This window comes from Camelus bactrianus, chromosome 21 (assembly GCF_048773025.1).
Source record: "Camelus bactrianus isolate YW-2024 breed Bactrian camel chromosome 21, ASM4877302v1, whole genome shotgun sequence".
Classification (NCBI taxonomy): domain Eukaryota; kingdom Metazoa; phylum Chordata; class Mammalia; order Artiodactyla; family Camelidae; genus Camelus; species Camelus bactrianus.
The window spans coordinates 8,824,580-8,847,186 of NC_133559.1; the positions used below are offsets into that span (position 1 = coordinate 8,824,580).

Sequence of the window (22,607 nt, forward strand, 5' to 3'; positions counted from 1 at the left end):
CCCATTCTCCTTCCATCCTTTTCCCCACTAAGTCTGAGTCCCTCCTCCTTTCCCTTGACTAAGGGGAAGTCCCTCCGACTATCTAACTTCCATCCCTCCAGCTACAACATCATCCTCTAGCTCGGCGAGCTCTCCCTGCCCGCCCCTTCTGCCCTCCCTCCCTTCTCCAAGTCTTCGGCTTCTCATCCCCAGGACGATGTCCTACTTCGCTCGTCCTTGCTCTCACGGCTGCCGCCGCCGGGAACCGACGCAGAAGAGGCAGCAGGTCCCGTGATCTTCCAGAGCCCCCCGCGTTCCCAACCCGGGGGCGGGGGCGGCCCCTAGGAAGAGCGGGGCGGGGGCGGGGGGGGGGGGAAGAAAGGGGGTTTTGTGCAGCGCCCGGCGGCCCGGCGCCCTCTTCCGAGCGTCCTGCGGGCCCAGCCTCTCCTTGCGCCCGCGCAGTCCCCGCCGCAGTCTCGGCTGCAGCTGCAGGACCCAGAAGTGGACCCGGAGGAGACCCCCGGAGGAGGAGGCAAACTTCGCAGTGCTGAGCCCCCATCCTGGTCCTCGGCCGCCCGCGGGTAGGTGAGTGTGAGCACAGCCCGGCCGCCCCCTGGGAAGGGGAGAGAAGGGAGCACCTCCCACCCCGCAGCCCTTGCCCTCCGTGGCTCTGGCGCACCCAACTCGCCAACCCCTGACACCTCCGGGAGGTCCGCTGTCGGCCACCCCGGAGCGCCCACGGCCCTGCTGCCATCTCCAGCTCTGCCGCCCAGCTCTGCTGCTGGCACCCCCATTGCTGCTTGCAGTTTGACCCGCAGCCCCTTTGAGTCCGCGGGATGATGGGAACGCCCCTCTTGGTCCTCACATCTTCACTGCTGCGCGCTCCAGTCCCAGCACCGCCGCCGAGATTTCCGGTCTTGCCTTGGGCAGGGCGGTGGCAGTTCGAGGTTCAGCCCCCGGCTCTGTACCTATTCTGCGGGCATCACCGCTGGAGGAGCTGCGGTGAGCAACCCTTCTTCTGGGGGTACCTCCCTGTAGCCCGCAGGACAACCGATAGGATCCGCTGTAGAAGTGGTCTCCGCGTGCCGGCTGGAGCTAGAATGCCAGCTCTGCCCCTTACTTGCTGTGTGACCTTGAGCAAGTTAGTTGACCTCCCTGAATCTCAAGTGCCTCATCAGTGTAATGTATAAACAGTGTTTTTCCTCAAAGTTGAGGTTATATATAGGAAGCATGTAGTAAGAAGCCCGGCTCAGGTAAATGGTCAGTAACCGTTAGCTGGAATTTCAGTCATCACTTCCGCTTTCCTTCCTGGCACTGCTGTTGAGCTAGGGAACCCCCTCACTCGCCCCAGGTACTTCCATATCCGCTTCCTATCAGAATAGCTCTGTCCACTTGGTTCTAACAGGACCAAGATTTGCCACCAGTTTTGTGAGCACCATTAATATCTGCATTACTTCTATTCCAGATAATACTAGTAAGATCAAGGGACACTGTCACCCACAGACCCACCCCCAGTAATGCTGGTGCTTGTGTTGTCACGGCTAACTTTACTGTTGATAACAGCACCGTCCACATTTAAGATTTTATACGAGGAGGAGCTGTAACAGCTCAGCTGGCAATGTTGCTAATCTAGTTGTGCTTCCAATAAATAGGACTATTTATACGATTACTGCAATTACTCCTTCAGGCCTGCTAAGGCTTTACTGACATTGTGGAGGTTCATGTTGCCCCTCACACAGCTGCTAAGGGAATAGTTAAGAGCTTCCCTCCTGTGGTGACTGAAGCTCTGGCCTCCTGTGTATCCCTGCTAACCCTGCTGAGTGCTGGAGCTCAGCTCCTGTGGGCAGAACCTGGACTGCCAGCTGGTGGGCATTCAGCATAGAGGTGGTGGGTGGTGGGTGTGTTTGCATGTGTGTATGTATGTGCACACGTGCATTCTCTCTCTCTCTCTCTCTCTCACACACACACACACACACACACACAGCCTAGTCTTGATTCTCTGTGGATTGCATTCATGAAGTCTGTGAGGGAGATGGATGTCCATGGTCAGACAGGAATGATAATGTAATGAGAGGGAAGTTTCCTGAATAGCTGGGGAAACTCAGGACAAAGGCTGAAGTCCAGATGCTAGAGCAGAGGGATGGTGTGGCATTAGGAGAAGGGACAGGAAGACTGCTGAGCTCTTGAGGTTAGAGATGGAGTGTCCTGCTCTGGAGGATGAGAAGATGAGGAGAGGTGGGTGGGTGTGTGGGATGGAGAAGGCCAAGGCCTGAACCCCTGGGTCTGAGTCTGGTGCGAGGGGAGGGAATGCTTAAGTTTTCCCAGGACTGCTAGCTACGCCAGGAAGGGGCTTGAGGCCAAGCTTAGTGTGATTGGTGGGGGCATGGAGGGTGTGCAGAGCTCTCTGTGAGAACCACACAGTCAGGGCCACCCTCTTGGCCTCTCTGGCTCCCAGTCCTGGAGGTAGGGGTGAGATACCCTCCACGGTCCAGGGCAGCCAGGTCCTCATTAGACCAGACTTTCTCCCTTCATTCCCCCACCTACATAACAAAGGTGAAAGGGGGGACTAGGGTGATGGTCCCAGAGTGGCTCCAGCTATATGGGTTTCTGGGCCGCCCGTCAGAAAGCTGAGAGCCAGGCCTGTGAGCAGCTCCAGCTCCAACCCAGAGAGAGGGGAGGGAGGGTGCCAGAAAGGGGCCTGGCTCAGGACCTGGCACAGCTCAAATGCATGGCAAACAGTCTCCCAAGCACCCGGCAGGCACTGGCTGTTTATGCCAAATGGTCCCCCCCTCCAGCCTCAGAAAGCAGTTCTCTCAAGTGCCCCCATGCCCAGAGCTGGTCTCAGTACCATCTGATCTGGCCCCATCAGGAATCTCCTCCCTCTCAAAGGTCAGAGAGAGGCCCTGGGCATCTGGCTTTTGCCACTCTTCCCCTAATTCTGACCCTGAGGAAAGATGCCCTGCCATAGAGGGAAAATGGAGGTTACAGTGGTGCAGAGCACCCTGGGAGGATCTAAGAAGGAAATTTCCCATCAGCTCAGGCTCAGGAAAGGGTGGACATGTATGAAGGCAGAGCCTGAGAAGTCAGGGAAGATGGAGGGGGAACAATAGGCCTGAAAATGAGAGTGAGTAGCCAGCGGGAATAAGCCTAATCTCTAGGAAGTCTTGCCTTCAGTCTAACCTTCATCTCTCCTGCTGCACCATTGGCCTATTCCATGGCAGACTCGGGTCTCCATACTCTTCTGAGTCTAGCCTAACCCTTAAAGATGACTTTGACTCTGCAGCCTTCCCTCGTGGGGGCATATTGACCTAGTGCCTGACTCAGGGTCAATGCTATCTCTTCCGGGCCCATTTCTCAATGTCCCACCCTCATCCCTCCATTATGAGCGTGTAAGTGTTTTGGGATCCTCAGAGGAATACTCTGAGTTCTCAGAGCTTCTGATAGCCAAGGGCATGAGGGAGATGTTCCCTCTCATTTATTCTCACTTCCCCCCTTAGCCCACTGCCCTGTCCAGGGCCAGGGTGGGGGAAGGGAGAGGCTGGAGGAAGGCCAGACTGGCAGAGACAGGGGCTTTGTCCCAGCTGTTTCTGAGCCAGGAGATCCGGTGGGAAAGACCGTGCCAGGCAGAAAGGAAAGGCTGGGAGGAAGAAGGGAGAAGGCAGCCAAGGAAGGGGGGTAGAGGATGCTGGGGAGTAAAGAGAAGAGTTTCCTTGTAAGTAATAGTGGAGTGAGGGGAGGCTGAGGAGAGGTTGGGCTGGAGAGGAGCTGTGTAATGCCTGGGTTTAGTCTAGGAAACCTTCCTGGAGGAGGCTAAGTGGGTATGATACTCAGGGAGGAAGGGACAGGAAGGAAGAAAGTTTGGAGGGATAGTGTGAGAGGAGGAGAGTTCAAAGGAGTCTGGCACTGGGAGAGGCAGAGGGGACTTAGAGTTATGCTTAGAGCATAATAGCACCCATCATTCATGCTATAGGCTACAAGCATTTACTGAGCTCCTACTGTGTTCAGGATGCTGTACTTTTGTACAGGATTTTTTTTCTCTTAGGATAAAAGCACTCTCAAAGCACACAGCCCCATCACAGTGTGTGAGGTGGTAGTAATGGTGCATAGTTACAAGTAAGAAAACAAAGGCCTAAAGAGAGTAAGGAACTTGCCTAAAGTTACACAGTGAGTTGATAAGGACCCAGGTCTTGGCTGTGAATAAAAACCCCTTAACAGGGAGACGGAGATCAGAAATAGTGTTCATGGTGTGGTGGGGGCAGTGGGCTTGAAGGCCAGGACATGTGTGAGTCCATGTGGATGTGGTATGAGAAGAAGAGAAGTCCATTCTGATGTCTGACCCCATCTTTCCTCCTCAAGTCCCTCCATCAGCTTGCATCATGGCCCCGCTGTTCCTGCCCCTGCTGGCCGCTCTGGCTCTGGCCCAGGTCCCTGCAGCCTTGGCTGATGCTCTGGAAGGGGACAGCTCAGGTAAGCAACCCCACTCCAGGTCACTGTCTCTGTCTCCTGCATCTCCCCTATCGTAGGAAGCAGCTTCTTGCTTGGCCCTAGCCAACCTCTGCTACCCTCCAGGAATCCAGGGAGGAGATAGAATTGGGAGTGCTGTGGGGAGAGGTCTGGGCAGGGACACTTGAAAATAAGGGATGAGTTGTGGGCCCTGGTAGGGTGGTGGAAAGTTGGGGGTAGGGCCAGGGAGTGGCACTAGCATAGTTGCAAGGCTGCCAGTCTCCAGGGTGGAGGATGGGGGACCCTTGGGGCAGAATTCATCCTTGGGGCAGGATGAATGGAGCTGGGAGGCAGAACAGAGGTGGAGTTGGAAGAAATCCTGAGGGTGACTCTGAAGGGGACAGATAGGGAAACTTTGAGGACAGGACTGGAGGACCTAGGAGGTGAGGTCAGAAGACCCTGGGTGAGGCCCAGGAATCCTGGCGTGATACTGGGATACTCTGGGGATGAAACTGACTGGGAGACTTTGCCGGTGGTTCTGGAGACGGTGAGGGGTGGGCCTGGGGGACCTAAAGATGGGCTTGCGGGATTCAGAGGGCTGGAGCCCAGGTTCCTGGGGGCGGGGTTTCAAAAACGCAAGGGCGAGGCCTGGGAATCTGGGGGCGGGGCGGGAAGGATCCCAGAGTGGGGCTTGGAAACCCTAGGGTGGGTTCCAGCGGATCCACAGCATGAAGTTCCAACGGGGAGCCCCCACCCCACCCCCATCCCACCCCCTCCCCTCAGAGGACCGGGCCTTCAGTGTGCGCATCGCGGGCGACGCGCCGCTGCAGGGCGTTCTGGGCGGCGCCCTCACCATCCCGTGCCACGTTCACTACCTGCGGCCGCCGCCGAGCCGCCGGGCGGCGCTGGGCTCCCCGCGGGTCAAGTGGACCTTCCTGTCCGGCGGCCGGGAGGCCGAGGTGCTGGTGGCGCGGGGTCTGCGCGTCAAGGTGAGCGAGGCCTACCGGTTCCGCGTGGCACTGCCTGCCTACCCGGCGTCACTCACCGATGTCTCCCTGGCGCTGAGCGAGCTGCGGCCCAACGACTCAGGAATCTACCGCTGCGAGGTCCAGCACGGCATAGATGACAGCAGCGACGCTGTGGAGGTCAAGGTCAAAGGTTAGAGGGCGGGACGGAGAGAAGTTCCCTGAGAGAGGGAGGGAGGACTCCAGCCCTCAGGGAGCCTACAGTTTAAGGGGGTAGCAAACACCTAGAAGGCACAGACTGAGTTGGAAAAGGAGTGAGTAGATACAGGCCTTGGTTACCTCCTTTCTCTTCAGATGGAGGAAGTTCTACTCACAGTCTAACTTAAGCCCCTCATGCTGTAGAGTGAGCACAATTTGGACTTTACCCTTTGTGTACAAGGGAGTGACAAGGAGGGTGAAGGGAGGTCAGTGTGCTGGGTGATCATGCCTCAGGATCTTCTCTGCCCCTCAGGGGTCGTCTTTCTCTACCGGGAGGGCTCTGCCCGCTACGCTTTCTCCTTTGCTGGGGCCCAGGAGGCCTGTGCCCGCATCGGAGCCCGCATTGCCACCCCGGAACAGCTCTACGCCGCCTACCTTGGGGGATATGAACAGTGCGATGCTGGCTGGTTGTCTGACCAGACCGTGAGGTGGGCTGGGGCTGTGGACTATGAGCTTCTGGTCGTCTCTGAGGTGGCTATGGTCTCCATACGGCTCTGCCAGTGGCTGCCTGCTGCCTCAGGCTGGCCATAAAGGGCTCCCTGGCCCTGGGGAATGAAGTTGGTCCATGGAGGGTGGGTTAGGACCCTGCCCTGAGGGGTGTGCATTTCTGCAGAGATGAGAGAACAACTGGCTGCCTTGAAAGGCAATGTAATTCAGGAGGGTCACCATGGGATGTCTCCCTGGTAAAGGCATTTGTACCCTCTCCCCAGATATCCCATCCAGACCCCACGAGAGGCTTGTTATGGAGACATGGATGGCTTCCCCGGAGTCCGGAACTATGGAGTGGTGGACCCAGATGACCTCTATGATGTCTACTGTTATGCTGAAGAACTAAATGGTGATTGGGGGTGAAGGGTTCCCAGGAGAAGAGCCCCCTCGCCACTGCTGCCCATAGGTCCTCCAGAGGCCTCTGCTGGACTGTATCATCCCTTATCATCCTATGTTTAAGTGGGCAGCCAGGGGTAAGGAAACAGTGTTCCTCCCTCCCAAAACTGTCAGAGAGGCAAGTTCATGGCCAAAGCCTCAGACAGGTGGTAGGAGACTGAGTTTGAGTCTGACTCTGCTGCTACTTGCTGTGCATCTCTCTACCTTTTAGTATCTCTGGGCCTCAGTTTCCTTCTTTTTGGAATGAGGAAATTGGGCCAGTTTCCTTTGAGCAACAATATCCATCCTAAGGTTCTATCAAGACTTCAATCCTATGAAGTAGGGTGGAGGACTGCGTGTCACAGATGAGGAGACAGAGGCCCAGAGAAGCTCTCCCAGAGCCCCTGTGGGAGCCCAGGGTGGAAGGGACTACCTTCCTGGTAACCCAGCCTTCTCTTCCTTCCCAGGAGAGCTGTTCCTGGGTGCCCCTCCAGACAAACTGACGCTGGAGGAGGCACGGGCGTATTGCCAGGAGCGGGGTGCCGAGATTGCTACCACAGGCCAGCTGTATGCAGCCTGGGATGGTGGCCTGGACCGCTGCAGCCCAGGCTGGCTGGCCGATGGCAGTGTGCGCTACCCCATCGTCACACCCAGCCAGCGCTGCGGTGGGGGCCTCCCTGGGGTCAAGACTCTCTTCCTCTTCCCTAACCAGACTGGCTTCCCCAACAAGCATAGCCGCTTCAACGTCTACTGCTTCCGAGGTGAGCCTACTTCCCTGCAGAGGCTGAGACTAACCTCAGAGATACAGAGCTGAGTCATACAGCCCTACCCCAGCCCTGGCCAGTTTCTCTTGGGTCCTTGCCATTTGCCTGAAGGAGCCTTGGGTGATGATCAGCTTGTCACCTAGAGTTCTAATTCTGGTTGGTCTTTGCTTGGTCTACTTGGCCTCAAGGAGGGCTCACCTCTCTCATCTCCTCACCTGCCTCCACATCTTAGTCCATGCCTTGTCTCTTCCCATTTCAAAGCTACCTCTCCCATACTGAGCTGCCAAATATATTTCCATTTCTGTTCAGCTCATGAGCAGAGAAGAGATGACCAATATTCTCTGAATCCAACGAATGATCTGCTCTAGTTAACCAAATACCTTCCAGAGCTCTCAGAGGGGCTTCCAGAACCCTCAGCTTGAAGTTGTCGGATTTTTAACCACTAAATATTGATGGACAAACACAATTTCCCCCACAGGGAGCAGATCTTCAAGGACAGTGGGTGTAGAGATGGCTCCCTGCCCACATCTTATATTGGGAGCTGGAAGGGAGGCAGTGCCTAGGACCCCTAGAGACACAGGGCCCAGGCCAAGGGTGGCTGACTATCAGGGAGGCATTGCCATGGAGTGTCTGAGTTCTTGCCCCAGTCATGAGCTTGTGGTACTGTACAAGGGCTGGAGGCAGAGATGGGAGGAGAAGACTCAGACTTTACCCTTAGAGAGCCCCTAGTCTAAAGGAGAAAGACCCAATTTCTGACATGGGAGCCCCCAGTCTGACCGAAGACAAGATGCCTCATTCCCAGCATGAGGAAAGACAGAGAAAAGCATTACTTCCAAGGTGACAGATCTCCAGACAGCTTTAGCCTGAGGCTGGAAAGGGTGGGGAAGTGCAGTCCACAGGAAGACAGGTCCATCTGGAAAGGCTTACAGGAACACAGATAATGGTGATGATGAAGATGATAATTATAATAGCTAACACTTCTATGCACTGATTATAATTATGTGCCAAGCTCTGTTCTGATAAGAAATAGGAGGAACTGAATCAGGAGAACAGGGGAGGTAACAGAACGACTATGGTTGGGAGCAGGTGGAGGACAGACGCAGGCAAGGGCACAGGTTGGCTTGTCTGGGATGAGCAAGGCTCACTGGAGCAGGTGATAAGGGCAGGACGTGCTGTCCTGTCTTGTCTGGCTGAACACAGATGGCCCTCAGGGCTTTTCTTAGCCCAATTCCACCTTCACTTCATTGGTTTTCTGCTCTTGGTTCCTTTCCCCAGGGACAAGGTAATTTATTCTAAAATTCTGGTTATTTGAAGGGAGCAGATCCTGGAAGGATGGGGTGGCCCCTTCCTTTGCCCCTTTGCCCCAACACTGAGATCGTCAGGTGGTGACGATTGAATGTCCCTCTTGTACGCTACCCTTCAGCTCTCCTATGGCGATGACAGCCTGTCTCCCATTTCATTTCTAAAGTCTTAGGATGACTGGAATCCCACACAACAAACCCAGGGTCCCAAGATGCTGAGGTCATTCTGTCTATCCTTTTGCATCCATCTCCTTATTCAAGGAAAAACCTCTCTCGAGCCTTGAAAAAAAATTATTTTCTCTCCTGAGCCTTTCTTTGCCATTTTATCCATTGTATTTTTCATGTTTTTCTTCTGAGGGGGGGTGGTAATTAGGATTATTTACTTATATTTTTAATTGGAGGTACCAGGGATTGAACCCAGGATCTCGTGCATGCTAAGCATGTGCTCTACCACTGAGCTATATACCCTCCCCGCTACCATTCTGTCTAAAGCAGTACTTTCCATCTCCTTACTCCACTTAATTGTTCTTTATCTGGTAACATTTTAATATATGTTTATTTATCTGTATCTAGAATATAAATTCCCTTGAGGGCAGGAAACTTGCTGTTTTGCTCTGCACTGTATCCTCAGTGGCTAGGAGACTGCTTGGCGTGACACATAGTGGGTACTTGATTAATGCTTGAGGAATGAGTGCTGAAGTCCTGGGGTGCTCCAAGGGCCCCATGGGTGCTCCACAGGGAAGATAAGAGGGAAGAGAATTCCATGGTCTCTGATTCTAATCCAGAACCCTCATGTGCAGGCTGTGACCTGGGAGGGCAGAGTCACTTCTTTAACCTCACGTTGGCACTTTCCTCCTGCTGCAGACTCTGCCCAGCCCTCTGCCATCCCTGAGGCCTCCAACCCAGCCTCTGATCTGGTTTCTGATGCACTGGAAGCCATTGTCACAGTGACAGAGACCCTGGAGGAACTGCAGCTGCGTCAGGAAGCTGTGGAGAGTGAGTCTCGAGGAGCCATCTACTCCATTCCCATCGTGGAGGATGGAGGAGGTGGAAGCTCCACTCCAGAAGACCCAGCAGAGGCCCCTAGGACCCTCCTAGGTAACTCAAATCCCTTTTCCTGGGGATGTCTCCACTTGAGAGGGGCAAGTCCAGGTTGAGGCTAGGGTTGTGGCCACTGTGACTCAGCCCTGTCCTCTCTCAGCAGCAAAGTAGTGCAAGGCATCTCTCTTGTAGCTTTCCTAACTTTTGCCTTTCCAGAAAATTCCACTCCCAACTAGCTGGGTTTGGAGATGCTTGGACCAAGGAGTTACACTCTGGGAAGAAAGGCTCTCCTTTCTTTGATCTCTCCTCCCCCTCACCTACCCAAAATAGATGAGAAAATTTTAACAGACTGGGAGAGGGAGATGCAACCATCATATTTTCCTGGGCTAATGACAGCTCACAGAGCCTTCTCAAGTTTTGCCTCAATATTGTAGCTCCAGTTGAAATTCCTCTGGTGTGGAGCAAAGAAAACTCCTCCTCAGGGCAAGCTCTCCCCTGTCCCCTAGGGTTCACCCTCCCCAGCCTGGCGTCTCTCCCCTTCCTCTTCCTTCTTCCTATCCTCTGGCGGGTACTGTCCCTGGTGCTGAATCATCTATGCTTTGCCTAGAATTCGAAACCCAATCTATTGTACCTCCCCTGGGGTCCTCAGAAGAGGAAGGTAAGGTGTTGGAGGAAGAAGAGGAATACAAAGATGATGAAGAGAAAGAAGAGGAAGAAGAAGAGGAGGAGGTGGAAGATGAGGCCCTGTGGGCCTGGCCCAGCGAGCTCAGCAGCCTGGACCTAGAGGCCCTTCTCCCCACTGAGCTGGCCCTAGAGGAGTCAGTCTCCCAGGCATCCCCACCAGCAAGGGCAGTCCTACAGCCTGGTGCATCACCAGCTTCCTATGGAGAGCCAGAGTCTCCCAGACCTCCAAGTGTCCTTGGACCACCCGCTGAGACTCAGCCCACGCCCAGGGAGGGGAACATGGCATCCCCACCACCATCTACTCCAGTTGGGACGAGAGATATGGGGGAGGAGCCTGGGGGTCCTGAGCTGTCTGGGGTCCTCCGAGGAGAGAGCGAGGAGACAGGGAGCTCCGAGGATGCCCCTTCCTTGCTTCCAGTCACACGGGCCTCTGAGGGTACTAGGGAGCTGGAGACCCCCTCTGAAGAGAATTCTGGAAGAACTGTCCCAGCAGGGACTTCAGTGCCGGCCCAGCCGGTGCTGCCCACTGACAGCGCCAGCCGTGGTGGAGTGGCCGTGGCTCCCTCATCAGGTAACTTTGCCCAAGGCTCAACCTCCTTCTTTAGCCTCCTCCTCTTTCTCCCCCTACAACTCTGGATCACCTGACCTATTGTCCTTTAACCCACCATTGCCCCAGACTCTCCTGTCCTTTGCCTCCATTCTCCTACCCACCTCTACCTATGGGCTTCCAATCTTGGATACCCCACCTTGTGACTTCCATCCCAGCTCTGATTCCTCATCCTGGAATACCCAACTCCATGAGTGCTACCCTGTGACCCTCTCCCTGTTTCCAAAGTCCTCACCCTGTGACCCCAGCCCTACCACTGACCATCTGGGAGTTTTTCCTACCCTCAGCTCTCTACTTGTGACTCACATCTCACTGGGCCCCAGAGCACCCTCATGCCTTGTTACATGGATACCCCAGTCCCCCTACTGCACTCTTCAGGGCACAGGCCCATCCCTGACTGCTCATTCCCCTTTCTGTGTGCTGTCCCCCCTTCAGCTGCCTCCCACTGATATCAGGGAAGCCTGGGATCCCATCCCCATCCCTCAACCTTTGGGGTTCAGGAGAGCCCTTATTCCCACAGAGCCTTAAGTGATTACTTCTGTGAAGTATTTTTTGACTGTTTCATGGAAACAAGCCTTGGAAATAAATCTCTATTAAACTGCTTTATAACCCAAACTCTGGCACCCTCTGTCTCCACCCCAGCTGTCTGCCCCTTTCATTCCATGGATTTGTGTCCTGGGTAGCTCTTTGATGCTTCTCTTTGGCACCATTCCTCTCTGTTGATCTCTCTGTCTCCCTCTCCCCTGCCCCCCTGGGTCTCTATGTGTTTCTTTGCTTCTTCCTTTTCCATCTTCAGCCTGTACCCTTTCCTGTCCTAGCAATCTAACAGCCCCTTGCTGTTCCCACATCCTCTCATCAGGCCTGTCTCTGCCTTCCTTTCTGACTCCTGAGATCCCAAATCTGACCATACACATTACCCCAGAGAAGTCACTGTCAGTCTGCGGGAGTGATGGGAGTTGTAGTCCCTCACATCTGATGGGGAGAAACCTCTGTGGCCCAGTGTGTGTCCGTGTCCATTTGTATTCACTTCTGATCATTTGGATGGCTCCCATCTAGAGCCATACATACAGAGTACTGACCCTCAGCATAGAGGCTATTCCCTGACATGCAAGTGCCCCAGGACCCTGCTCCCCATCTCAGCAGGGGGATGGTATCTAACTTTCATCCCACTGCCCATGGCCTCTCCCTCCTCCACTAACTCCTGCACTAATGACCACCCTCACCCCCTATTTCAACCTCCCTGAACCCAAAAGATCTCAAAGTTCCTAATGCTGGAGAAGACACAAATAAGGAGGCAAGAATGGAGAGTGTGGAGGGAGGGGTAATGGGAAGTTAGGTTCTGAGGTCTGAGAGAAGTCCTACTATTTAGTGAAGGTTGAGCTTCCCCATAGAGATCTCTGGAGAAGGCTGGGATCCTCCTAGTCCCAGGACACCTCTCCTAGATGGCCCAGGTGGGCAGGGGGCCCTGCATCCCACCCATGCTCACCCATTTCAATTTCTGGCTCCCTCCCAGGTGGCCTTGGATTTCAGTGCTGTGTAGGGTGGATAGGGGCTTTGGTGGGAAAAGGAGCACCATTGGAAGTATCTGTGGTGTCTTAGTTACCCCACCTGGAGGATGAATGAGAGGTCTTCTGGCCTGCTATTGCACAGGAGGGAAGGAAGAACTTTCCAAAGGGAAGGAGGTGAGGACCAGAAAGTCTCAAGAGAAGTTCCTTCACTTCCAACCCCTCCCCACTTCCCTGGTTCAGGTTCTGCCACCCACAGCCAGGGGAGGGACTTATGGGGCACCAGAGACCAAATTTAAGGGTCCCTGTTCCCCAGGGTTGGAGAGTTGGACAGAGAGAAGCATAGAGGACAACAGGAAGAGCAGGAAAGTGAGGAATAGGAGGGTTTCAGGACTCCTACCCTCTATAAGACCTGGTGCTTAAAGGGTTAAATAAAACACCTCCCCCCCTGGCTTTGCCCTGGGGGATAGTAATACCAGCTTGGAAGAGACTGTTGGCAGAAGGGGTGATGACGGGGGAATGGTGCTGGAACAGCTGATTCATTTACCCAAAACAGCTAGGTCATCCCAGCAAAATTCTTTGAATCATCTCCAGCTTCTCCTCCCCCTACCTCTGCTCTGATCCCCACCAAGCAGTGGGATCTTGGGTCAGAGTAAAGCATTGTGGGCCCTGGCCTTGGCTGCTAGGAGTGGACGGCATGGTCTGAAGGGTCCCACCCAGGGCTGGGCTGAAAGCCCTGACCAGTGCTGTCAGTCTGTGGGGTCATCTTCTCCTGGTCATCCGGAGTAGAATCTGATGGCTCCTTCGGCACTCGTAGTCTAAGGACAGCAATATCCCATCTCAGGATCCAGAGAGAGAGTCCGGAGGAGAAGGCAGATGGCATAGCCAGACGGAGCTGGATCCAGCCAACAGATTGCAGGCCTTCAGGGTAGTGTGTTAGTCTAAGAAGACTGCCTGGAGGAGAGGGAGCCAGAAGGAAGGAGCAAAATAGATTGGAAGGGTTTCTAGGCTGAGGAACCCGCAGAGGCCTGAAGTGGAGGGGGAAAGGGGAGCCTGGTAAGGGGGAAGAGTCTGGGAAGATAAGAAGGGGAGGCAAAGAGGTTGGATGATGTTGGGAGAGTATGTGGAGCCAGCCCTGCAGGACAGTGGGAGCTGCTGCAGCTCCATTCCTGAGCTGGAGGCAAGAGGGCAGGGCATAGAGTGAGGGAAGGCTATTGGATCTTCACTAACAGCTTCTGGGGCTGGCTCTGCCCAGTGGCCAGTAGGAGGAATGGTTAGCTCCCTCCTGGACCACCCTAACATCAGGTCCCAGAAGCAAGAAAGGGCAGGCTGCACCTCACTGTTGCTATGGTGGCTGTCCTCTCCTTCAGTTCCACCCAGCCCACCTAGACTCCACAGAACTGTGCTAGGACCTGACACAAAGACAAGGGGTGAGGGACTAAACTCTAGGCCTAGAGAGGTAAAGTGACCAGCCCAATGTCACCCAGCAGAGCCAGGAGCTAGGTAACAGTCCAGGATGCATGACTGATGACCAAGCATCTTTCCCCTTAGTGGGGTTAGGTCCTGGGGGCCTTCCTGGCCACTTCCCCCCTCCCCGCCCCTGTTAAACAGGGCCCACACTGGTGAGTATGACAATGGCCAGAACAGGGCTGAGCCAGAAGTGGGGGTCAGTGAAGAAGGGGGGAAACCCAGAACCCAGGGCTGGGCTGTGACCAGAGGCAGACTCCAGGGAGAACCTTTAAGGTATTGTGATAGCCCTCAGACAAGGGGGTCAGGGCTGGGGCCTCTGACCCCTGTCCTGGAGGGCTCAGGCTGCAGAGCTGGTCACCCTTGCTCCCCCACCTCACTTCTCTCCCCCTCTCAGGTGACTGTGTCCCCAGCCCCTGCCACAATGGTGGGACATGCTTGGAGGAGGAGGAGGGGGTCCGCTGCCTATGTTTGCCTGGCTATGGGGGGGATCTGTGCGATGTTGGTGAGTGTGTTGAGGGGCTGTGGTGGGGGGAAATTGGAAGCCTGGACCCTGCCACTATGTGCTAGTCCTGGAGGGGGGCACTGGTTTTGGCTTTGCCATTAATGAATCCCCATTTTAGACATCACATAACGTCTCAGAGACTTACCCTCAATTTCCTCATCTGTTAAGTGGAACCAAAAATGCCTCTCGCGCGGGAAGGTAGGGGAAGGAGGGAGATCTGTGCTCCTGGCATCTGGCGGGCAGTCAAGACTTGGCCAGTTTCCATTCTCCTGGGAAGAGAGGAGGGTTCCGCTCTTCTTTAGGATGGACAGATCCAGGCTGGGACTCCAGCCCTCACCCTGGTCCCTGTTGCTCAGAGAAGGAAAGCGTCAAGTTTCCCTGCACCAGGGCCCGCCCCCTAGCTCCTAGTTGCACCGTTCCAGCACGCCCTTTGGCACCGCCCCCTGACATTAGCCCCGCCCCCTCGGTCTGCGGTAGTAGGAGGAGCCTCTCTGGTTTCCCGGGTCCTTGGCCTCAGCTGCCTGCCTTTCTGTGTCCCAGGCCTCCGCTTCTGCAGCCCCGGCTGGGACGCCTTCCAGGGCGCCTGCTACAAGCACTTTTCTACACGAAGGAGCTGGGAGGAGGCGGAGAACAAGTGCCGGATGTACGGCGCGCACCTGGCCAGCATCAGCACACCCGAGGAACAGGACTTCATTAACAGTGGGCTGGGGACGGGGCGGGAGGCGACCCTCGTCACATGTTCTCACTCATACACCCAGTCACTCATTAATCAATTAATTAATGAGTGTATGTGGTAATTAGCTCCCTTATACGTTAATGCAGATATTCATTACTTTGGTTTACCTCATTCATTCATTCACTTTTCCTTTCTCCCTCCTTCCTTCTCCACACGTGCGTAGTGGGGGCTTCAGGCAGGGAAGGGCTGAGGTTGGCGCAGGAAATACACCTGCATCAGCCTGGCCGTTGCTGGGGGGCTCATCTTTAGTCGCTCCCCACCTCCCTGGCTCTTCTGCTTCCATCTATCCCCGACTCTGATCTTGTTGAAAGTTTTACTCTTTTCCAGAGTTTCCCTTTTCTAGCCCTGGTGATAGTTTCCTTCTTCCCTCACCCCCCACGTCCCTGCTTTCCATTCTGCCCTTGTGCAGAGATTGGAGGGAGGGATGAGGATATTACAAAGCGCGGATTTTGGACTGCGGGAAGAACTCCCCCGCGGGCACCCACAGACCTCCTGGTAACGGGGAATGGCCGCCATCTGCTGGCGGCGAAGCTCACTGCACACCTTCGTCTCCCCTGCGGTTCTTTCCCAGATCGGTACCGGGAGTACCAGTGGATCGGGCTCAATGACAGGACCATCGAAGGCGATTTCCTGTGGTCAGATGGCGTCCCCCTGGTGAGAGGCTCTGGCTGCCCCTCATGCTGTCTAGGTCGCTTCTTCCAAACACCTGCCCTCCACCCGCAATGACCCCTATCCCTCCCTCTCCTTTTCCCCGGCCCCTTCCCTTTCTCTCTTCTCCGCTGGCCCTTCTCCCTTCCTTGTGTCCCCCTCTCTTCTTTTCTGGTTCCCATTACCCCTCCCCTCAAAGCCCTCGACCTCTTATTTCCCCTCATGGAGTCCCCTAGTCCCCATCTTTCTAGGCTTCCCGCTTCCGGTGCCCCCCCCCTGCCCCTTCTCAGGTCCTCGAGGTCTAGTCCTCCCAGTGCTCCTGGTGCTGGAGCTCCTCACCACCTCCTCCATCTCGCCCTCAACCCACTCCCAGCTCTATGAGAACTGGAACCCTGGGCAGCCAGACAGCTACTTCCTGTCCGGAGAGAACTGCGTGGTTATGGTGTGGCACGATCAGGGACAATGGAGTGATGTGCCCTGCAACTACCACCTGTCCTACACCTGCAAGATGGGGCTGGGTGAGGGCGGGCAAGGGGGTGTGTGCCAGGGGATCTGGGAACTGATGAGTGTGTAGAAGGAGGGTGCAGAGCTACACAGAGGAGTCAGAAATCTGTCCCAGGCCATGGGCATGGGAGGGGTACCAAATTAGGTGGGTCCGCTGGGAATCCCTGCTCTCTTTTGTGTCAGGTTGTGGCCTATTCCTCTCCTCCTTCATCCCTGTTCTGGAAACTGTTACCCACAGAGCCAGGCCCCCAGCTCCTGACTGTGTCCCTCCTGCAGTGTCCTGTGGGCCTCCACCAGAGCTGCCCCTGGCTCAAGTGTTTGGCCGTCCACGGCTGCGCTATGAAGTGGACACAGTGCTTCGTTACCGGTGCCGGGAGGGGCTGGCCCAGCGCAACCTGCCACTGATACGCTGCCAGGAGAATGGTCGCTGGGAGCCCCCCCAGATCTCCTGTGTGCCTCGCAGGCCTGTGAGTGCCAGAAGGAGGCAGGTGGGGGGCACTAGCCAACACAGCCCTTGCTCTGTCCTAGCTTTATCCACCACTGGCTGTGTAACCTTGGAGTTATCACTACCCCTCTCTGGGGTCCCCTTCAGTGCTGAGAATATGAGAGTCACACTGGGCTCTTCAGGGCTGAGCCAGGAAGTGTTTTGATGAGGTCAGGGGTCAAGGAGCAAGAACACCAGAATGCAGGCTCTGAGAAGAGAAAGGAAGAGGAGCTTAAGGGTGGAGGGTAAGTCTGTGTGTGTCTTCCCCAGGCTCGAGCTCTGCACCCAATAAACACCCCAGGAGAATATCAGAGGAGGCCAGTGTGGCGCTGGAAGGCATGGTTGAACCCCCCTCCCAATCCTGCTCCAAGTCCCTAAGGGGCAAGGCTGCCAGCATTGCCCTCTGCCTCCAACCCTCCCTCAAACCCGAACCTGTGCTCTTCCCACTACAGGGAATGACAACATGAGAAGGGTGGAGCTGAAGTCCAGGTGATAGTGCCTGAAGGGGCTTCTGGGAAACACCCGGGCAGCTCCAGCCCTGCCTTAGACCCTCTCACCTCTACCCTGGGCATCAGATTTTCCTCAGGGCCTCTGGTAGTTCCCTAAGTGCCTCAACTGCCCTCTCCTTGCCAGCCATCCTATCCCCTCCATTCTCCTGGGGGGCACTGTGCACACTCACTCTGTTTTCCAAGAGAATGGGTTTGCAGGATGGAGTACCTGTAAAACCAGCAGGAAATAAAGCTGCATTTGAGCCCAAGCAAGTCTGATGCTTCTGTGTGTGTAAAAGAGAAAAAAGTAGAGTTGGGCCAGGCCTCACAGAATAAATATATCTTCTGTGTTTCTTAGATTCTGAGAGTCAAAGAGGTCCCCAAGATGTCAGTGGATATAAGATTACCTGGCACAGAATAGCTGCCCAGTAAGTATTTATGGAATGAGGGAGCCCACCAGGGTTGGGGGACAGCTAAGGATATTTGGAAGAAGCTGGAGTCCCCGGAGTGTCCAATCACGCAGACCTAGAGGAGTTCAGTCTGGGGAGGGAGCGCGGCTGAGGGCCCAGAGAGGAAAGCAGAGAGGTTGGTGCCTATGTGTCCCCATCCTGAGGTTCCGGAGGCAGGTTCTCTCAGAGGGTGTGAGGGTGAAGGGAATACAGGGGGTTAGGCTGCTGAAAGGCTTACTTCCAGCAGAGAAGGCAGAGATGCAGAAATAAGGAAGAACAAAACGGCAGAGATCCCCAATCCCATAGACTATAGCCAGCAGAGGGCGCTGCGGATGCAGGCACGTCGGCCTGAGCGTGCGCATGCGTGAGTGGAGCCGGACGGGAGGAGTCCCAGGATACCACCAGAGGGCGCTGGGGTCTTTCTTTTTGAGGAACCCAGGGCTGGGAAGCGAGGAGGCTGGCTGGGTTGGGGACGGCGGGGTGGAGTGGGGGTTGGGGGGAGGGATAAGACTTCCGGGCTGAGCGGGCCCTGGGGTCTGTGAGTCAGTGGAGGCTGAGGTGATGAGGTCACTCTCTGAGCATTGGAGAGAGAAGAGAATGACGAGCCGCGCGCGCGCGCGCGCGCGCGCGCGTGTGTACCTCATCGCAGTGCCTTGAATTGTGCCTTATTGTGCCTTATGATAAACTGTGTGTCAGGATGCCGGCTGTTTTCACGATGGGGATGAATCATTGCTGCGGATCTTCGCATTTAACCACACTCGGTCACACACATGCACACACGTGCACTGTCATATGTACACACTTCTGCTTGTGCCCAGTGTTATACCACATTAATGTACACGGATAATTCTTATTCGTTTTCGTAGAAGTCAGTAAAACCTGATAAAATTAAGGGACAGGGAGACAGATCCAGAGGAGCAAAAAGCTGAGAGAGGGCAGGCAATATGAAGAGACCCAGAAAGGAGAGACAGGACAGAGAAATACAGGTGCTTGCTGGGAGGAGCTGGGGGATCTCCCAGGCCATCCCTGCCCAGCTTATGGGCCTTCTCCAGGCATGTAAACCCCAGACCCAGCTCCCACCTACCACCACACTCCTCTCTTCTCCCCAGGCTCTCCTCTCCCACCTTCTGCCCTCCCCACACAGCCCAGCCTCACATGGCTAGGGAGTGGGACTGTTTCTTAAGGAGCTACAGGGAAGAAGATGACCCTGGGGCCAGAGCAGAACCCCACTTTATCCATAGTACCCTGTGATTGTCCACTCATTGCACTTTTAAGGATGTCAGAGCATTAAACTGGAATTGTAAGTGGATCAAGACCAAGGTGGGTCTTTGAAGGTGGGGTCTGAAGAGAAGTCTGAGAAGGGGGCAATGTTTGTCCTTGGGTTCTTAAGGGAGGTGTCTGAGAAGCATATCCTCACAGAGATGGAGTTTAGTAGCAGGTTGGATTTCCCAGAGAGACCTGGGGGCAAGCTGGAAGGAGCTTTGGTCCCTGTTATCAATGCTTTTTCAATGAATCTCTTCTGCAGCAGTAGGAAGGGATCCACCATCTCTGATCTGTGGATGAGGAGCGTTCCAGAGGTAGATATAGGGCTGGAACTAGAATCCTCCCCCAACCTTTCCCTGACACCTGCTGACCTGCTTCGGCAGGGCTGCCGGAAACGGAAGCCTTCTCCTGGCTTTGTTGGGCTTCCTGGGGAAGAGAGAGCTGGTCCAGGGATGACTCAGCACCCTGCACAGAATACAACTCCTGGACCAGTGTGTGTGTGGCCTTTCTTGGCCTAGGTAGGGGGAATCGGCCCCTCATAGTGGGCCATCCTCCATCTCTTTGGGCAGCTGGAGTAGGGGCCCACCTGTATCTGCCTCTGCCTCCAGGGAGGCAGGAGAGATCTGACCATGTGCTCACCTTTGCCAAGCCCCTAGATATGTGATTAAGCTCCCAGCCTCCTTCTCACATGTCTAAAATGGGGTTCCCCCACGGGGTTTCCTGTTCCCTGGGACTGAGGGTGGGGGCAGTCAGAGAGTGTATGGGTGTGTGGAGAGAGGAGGCCCAGCCTGGGTGAAAGTTAGGGGCTTGGAAATTGAGAAGGGGTCTGAGTGCAGGGAGGTAGGCCTTCCTGAGGTCCTCCATCTGCCAGGGTCCCCAGCTTTCCCCAGGCTGCTCTGACCCACACCCCACCTCTTCATGCCTCCCCCACTCCCCACCTTCCCACCCCTGACTCCCACACACTACCCTGACCTCACTGGGGCCTTTGTCCCAGTGCTGAGGCCCTGTCTGTGGGCCTGTCTCCTGCGCAGGAAGAGAAAGGGCCCCATTGTCCTGGCTGCCTGCTGCGACACAGCAGCTCCCAAAGACTTCCAAAAATGCTCAGTTCGTCAGACCCCTGTGGGTGGGAGGGCTTTCCCAGGGGGCCGCAGTCAGATCCTGCCTGGAGTGAGGATCCAGGTGCCCTCTCACCCCGATATGTAAAGTTTCCTCCGTTCCCTAGGCTGGAGGTCCTTCCTGAGATCTAACTTCTGATCAGCCTCCTGTAAAGCAGCCTCCTTCCTCCTGGAAAGGGAGGACAGGAGGATTCATGGGCAGAGCAAGAGGAAGGGTTTGGGAAGGAGAGAAGAAAAAAGAAAAGAGACAGAAGGAAGAAGGAAATCCCCCTCTCCCGAAAGACTCTAGACTCTAGTTAATCGTCTGAGTGGGTAGATCTTGTGGCCTCTGTGTTTATTTCCTGAGGCTTCTTCCTTAGTCTTTAGAAGCTGTTAACAGAGGGAAGGCTGTTGGTTGACCACTTGGACTGGAGCACTTGCGGGGGGCAGCCCACAGCCCCCTGGCCCATGTTCTATGGACCCTAAGTGGCATCTAATGATTCTTAGTATCATTGGCAAAAATGTCTCTCTGTGCCTTTTTCCCCATCAAGGTGAGCTGGAATTCTCTTTTGATACATAACTTCCTGGCAAATGAAACAAACAGAAAAAGAAGGAATCCAGAGGAGGCCAAGAGACTCAGGAGCTGGGATCAGGCCAGGGAGGAGGGAGAAAAGGAAGTAGAAGATGGAGGAGAGGTGAAAAGCGGGAGAGGAATAAGGAGAGAGGGTCTGTGAGTGGTGAGTAGAGGAGGCCGTCAGCGAAGGGGTGTCTCTCCTTAGCAGGGAGGCTGGAGGAAGGGGCCAGAGCCAGGAGGCCATCTCTCCACCCCTGAAATTGAAGCCTCCCAGCCACTCCTTCTGGGACCCTGGGGCTCGGGCTTGGCTTGTTAGCAGTTGATCCCGCAGCTGCTGGGAGGTGGTTCCTCGACAGTGGCCCCCTGGCACCTGCCTGGGGGGGGGGTTATTTCTGGTGCCACAGCTGAGTCATGGGGGTGGGGAGAGTGAATAGGGCTGGGAGGAGAGGAGCTTGTGACTGGAAGAAGAGAAGGCTGAAGGGGGCCCTAGAGTCCCCAGACCTGGGACTCTGGGGCCCGGGGTCTGTCCCTTTGGGGAAAGTGAGACTGGAGGCAACAGCATGAGGAGTAGGAGTTAGGTTACAGGAGAGATGTCCACATTGGAGACCCTGGGTCAATGGGGCTTGGGGAGGGGATAGGGGAGCAGAAGGCAGAGTCCACTTACTGCTCCTGAAATGTTGGATAAGAGACAAGCCTGATCTGGGTGTGGGGGTGCTGTGGTAGAGAGGGGAGAGGGGGTCCCCAGGGTGAATGGAAGCAGAGATCTCCAGACCATGAGAGAGGAAACAGAGTGGACCATATTTTCCTCTGCAGACTCCATGGGCCCTCACCTGAGGCCATTCTGTCCTTCTTCCTGCCCCTGAGCCAGTCCTTCTCCTGGTTCCTCGAGACTCTCCTCTGGTGGGCCCGAGGACTCAGGGGCGGGTCCTTTCTTTATCCATTGGAGCTGCATTCACAAGACACCTTCTCTTTTCCCACCTCCTAGGAAGACCCTCAAGTCTAACTTCCATCCATCCTGCTGCAGGACCCATCCTGGAACTTACCTTCCCCTGTTGAGTGGGGGTGAGGGGGCGCACAGGGACCCAGGGGTCTGTCCCCAAGCCCAGAGCCCTTTGGGTTTTCTGGGCTTAGGTGGGCTTAGCCTCCATTCCCTTCCCTTTCTAGGGGCAGCCCCAGAGGGCACATTCCAGCTGAAATTAAATCACATTCCTCCATCCCTGCCTGACTAGGATTGCATTTCTGACAGCAGCTGTGACACCACAGGGTCAAGTGGCAGCAGCTGGTCCCCCAAGGAGGGGCTGAGGGCGGGGGAATAAGGGGAGCTGAGGGACAAGGGCCTTTGGAAGCAGTAGATGAACTCTGAGTGGTTGATCTCAAGAGGCCAGAGCAAGAAGGGTAGACCCTGCAATGGGAGGGGTAAAGGTTAGGCCCCAGGGTCTCAGAGCTGTGTGGAGCCTCAGGGAATGATCCAGTCCTGGCAGTGTTGCTCAGATGGGAAAACCCAGCCCCCAGCATCACCTTCTGAGAGGACCCGGGAAGGACACCCTCTCCCACCCCAGGACCGTGCTCCCGCCTAGACGTGAGGCTGAGGGGGCCCTTTAAGAGGCCACGCTCCGAGCTCCCTTGGCCAGGGCCCAAAGCCAGAGGGCTTTGATTTCCTCTGAGACTCTGGCAGCTCAGCGACAGCAGGGACAGCATCAGGCTGGGCTGAATGGAGAGCTCAGCCCCTGACCTCACCCTCCCAGGCGCCTCAGCCTGCATAGCCTTATAAGGAAGTGCCCCAAACAAACCGAGGAAGCCACCTCCGGCCCCCCACCCTGCCCCCGCCGCGCTCAGAGGCTATATTTACCCAGAGGAGGCCCCAGAATAACCTCCCACTTGTCCTCGTGCTGGGGAGGGGGGGACTTGGCGGGTGCTGCCTCCTCATTCCCTCCCCTGGGACTCCACCCCAACCCCCACCCTCCAGTGCTTCCTGTTGTCTGAC

The 22,607-nt window shown here is 55.6% G+C and overlaps 1 protein-coding gene across 1 annotated transcript; it reads left to right on the forward strand.

The window, feature by feature from the left end:
* The first annotated feature begins 367 nt into the window (after positions 1 to 367).
* On the forward strand, positions 368 to 17,501 carry BCAN (brevican). Its single transcript, XM_074349588.1, has 14 exons — positions 368 to 564; positions 4,336 to 4,446; positions 5,206 to 5,580; positions 5,899 to 6,073; positions 6,356 to 6,483; positions 6,977 to 7,270; positions 9,439 to 9,672; positions 10,223 to 10,870; positions 14,276 to 14,383; positions 14,924 to 15,082; positions 15,691 to 15,773; positions 16,141 to 16,285; positions 16,548 to 16,738; positions 17,026 to 17,501. Exons 2-14 carry the CDS (start codon positions 4,356 to 4,358, stop codon positions 17,131 to 17,133), a joined length of 2,739 nt encoding a protein of 912 aa, XP_074205689.1. The 5' UTR covers positions 368 to 564; positions 4,336 to 4,355; the 3' UTR covers positions 17,134 to 17,501.
* Positions 17,502 to 22,607: the final 5,106 nt, after the last annotated feature.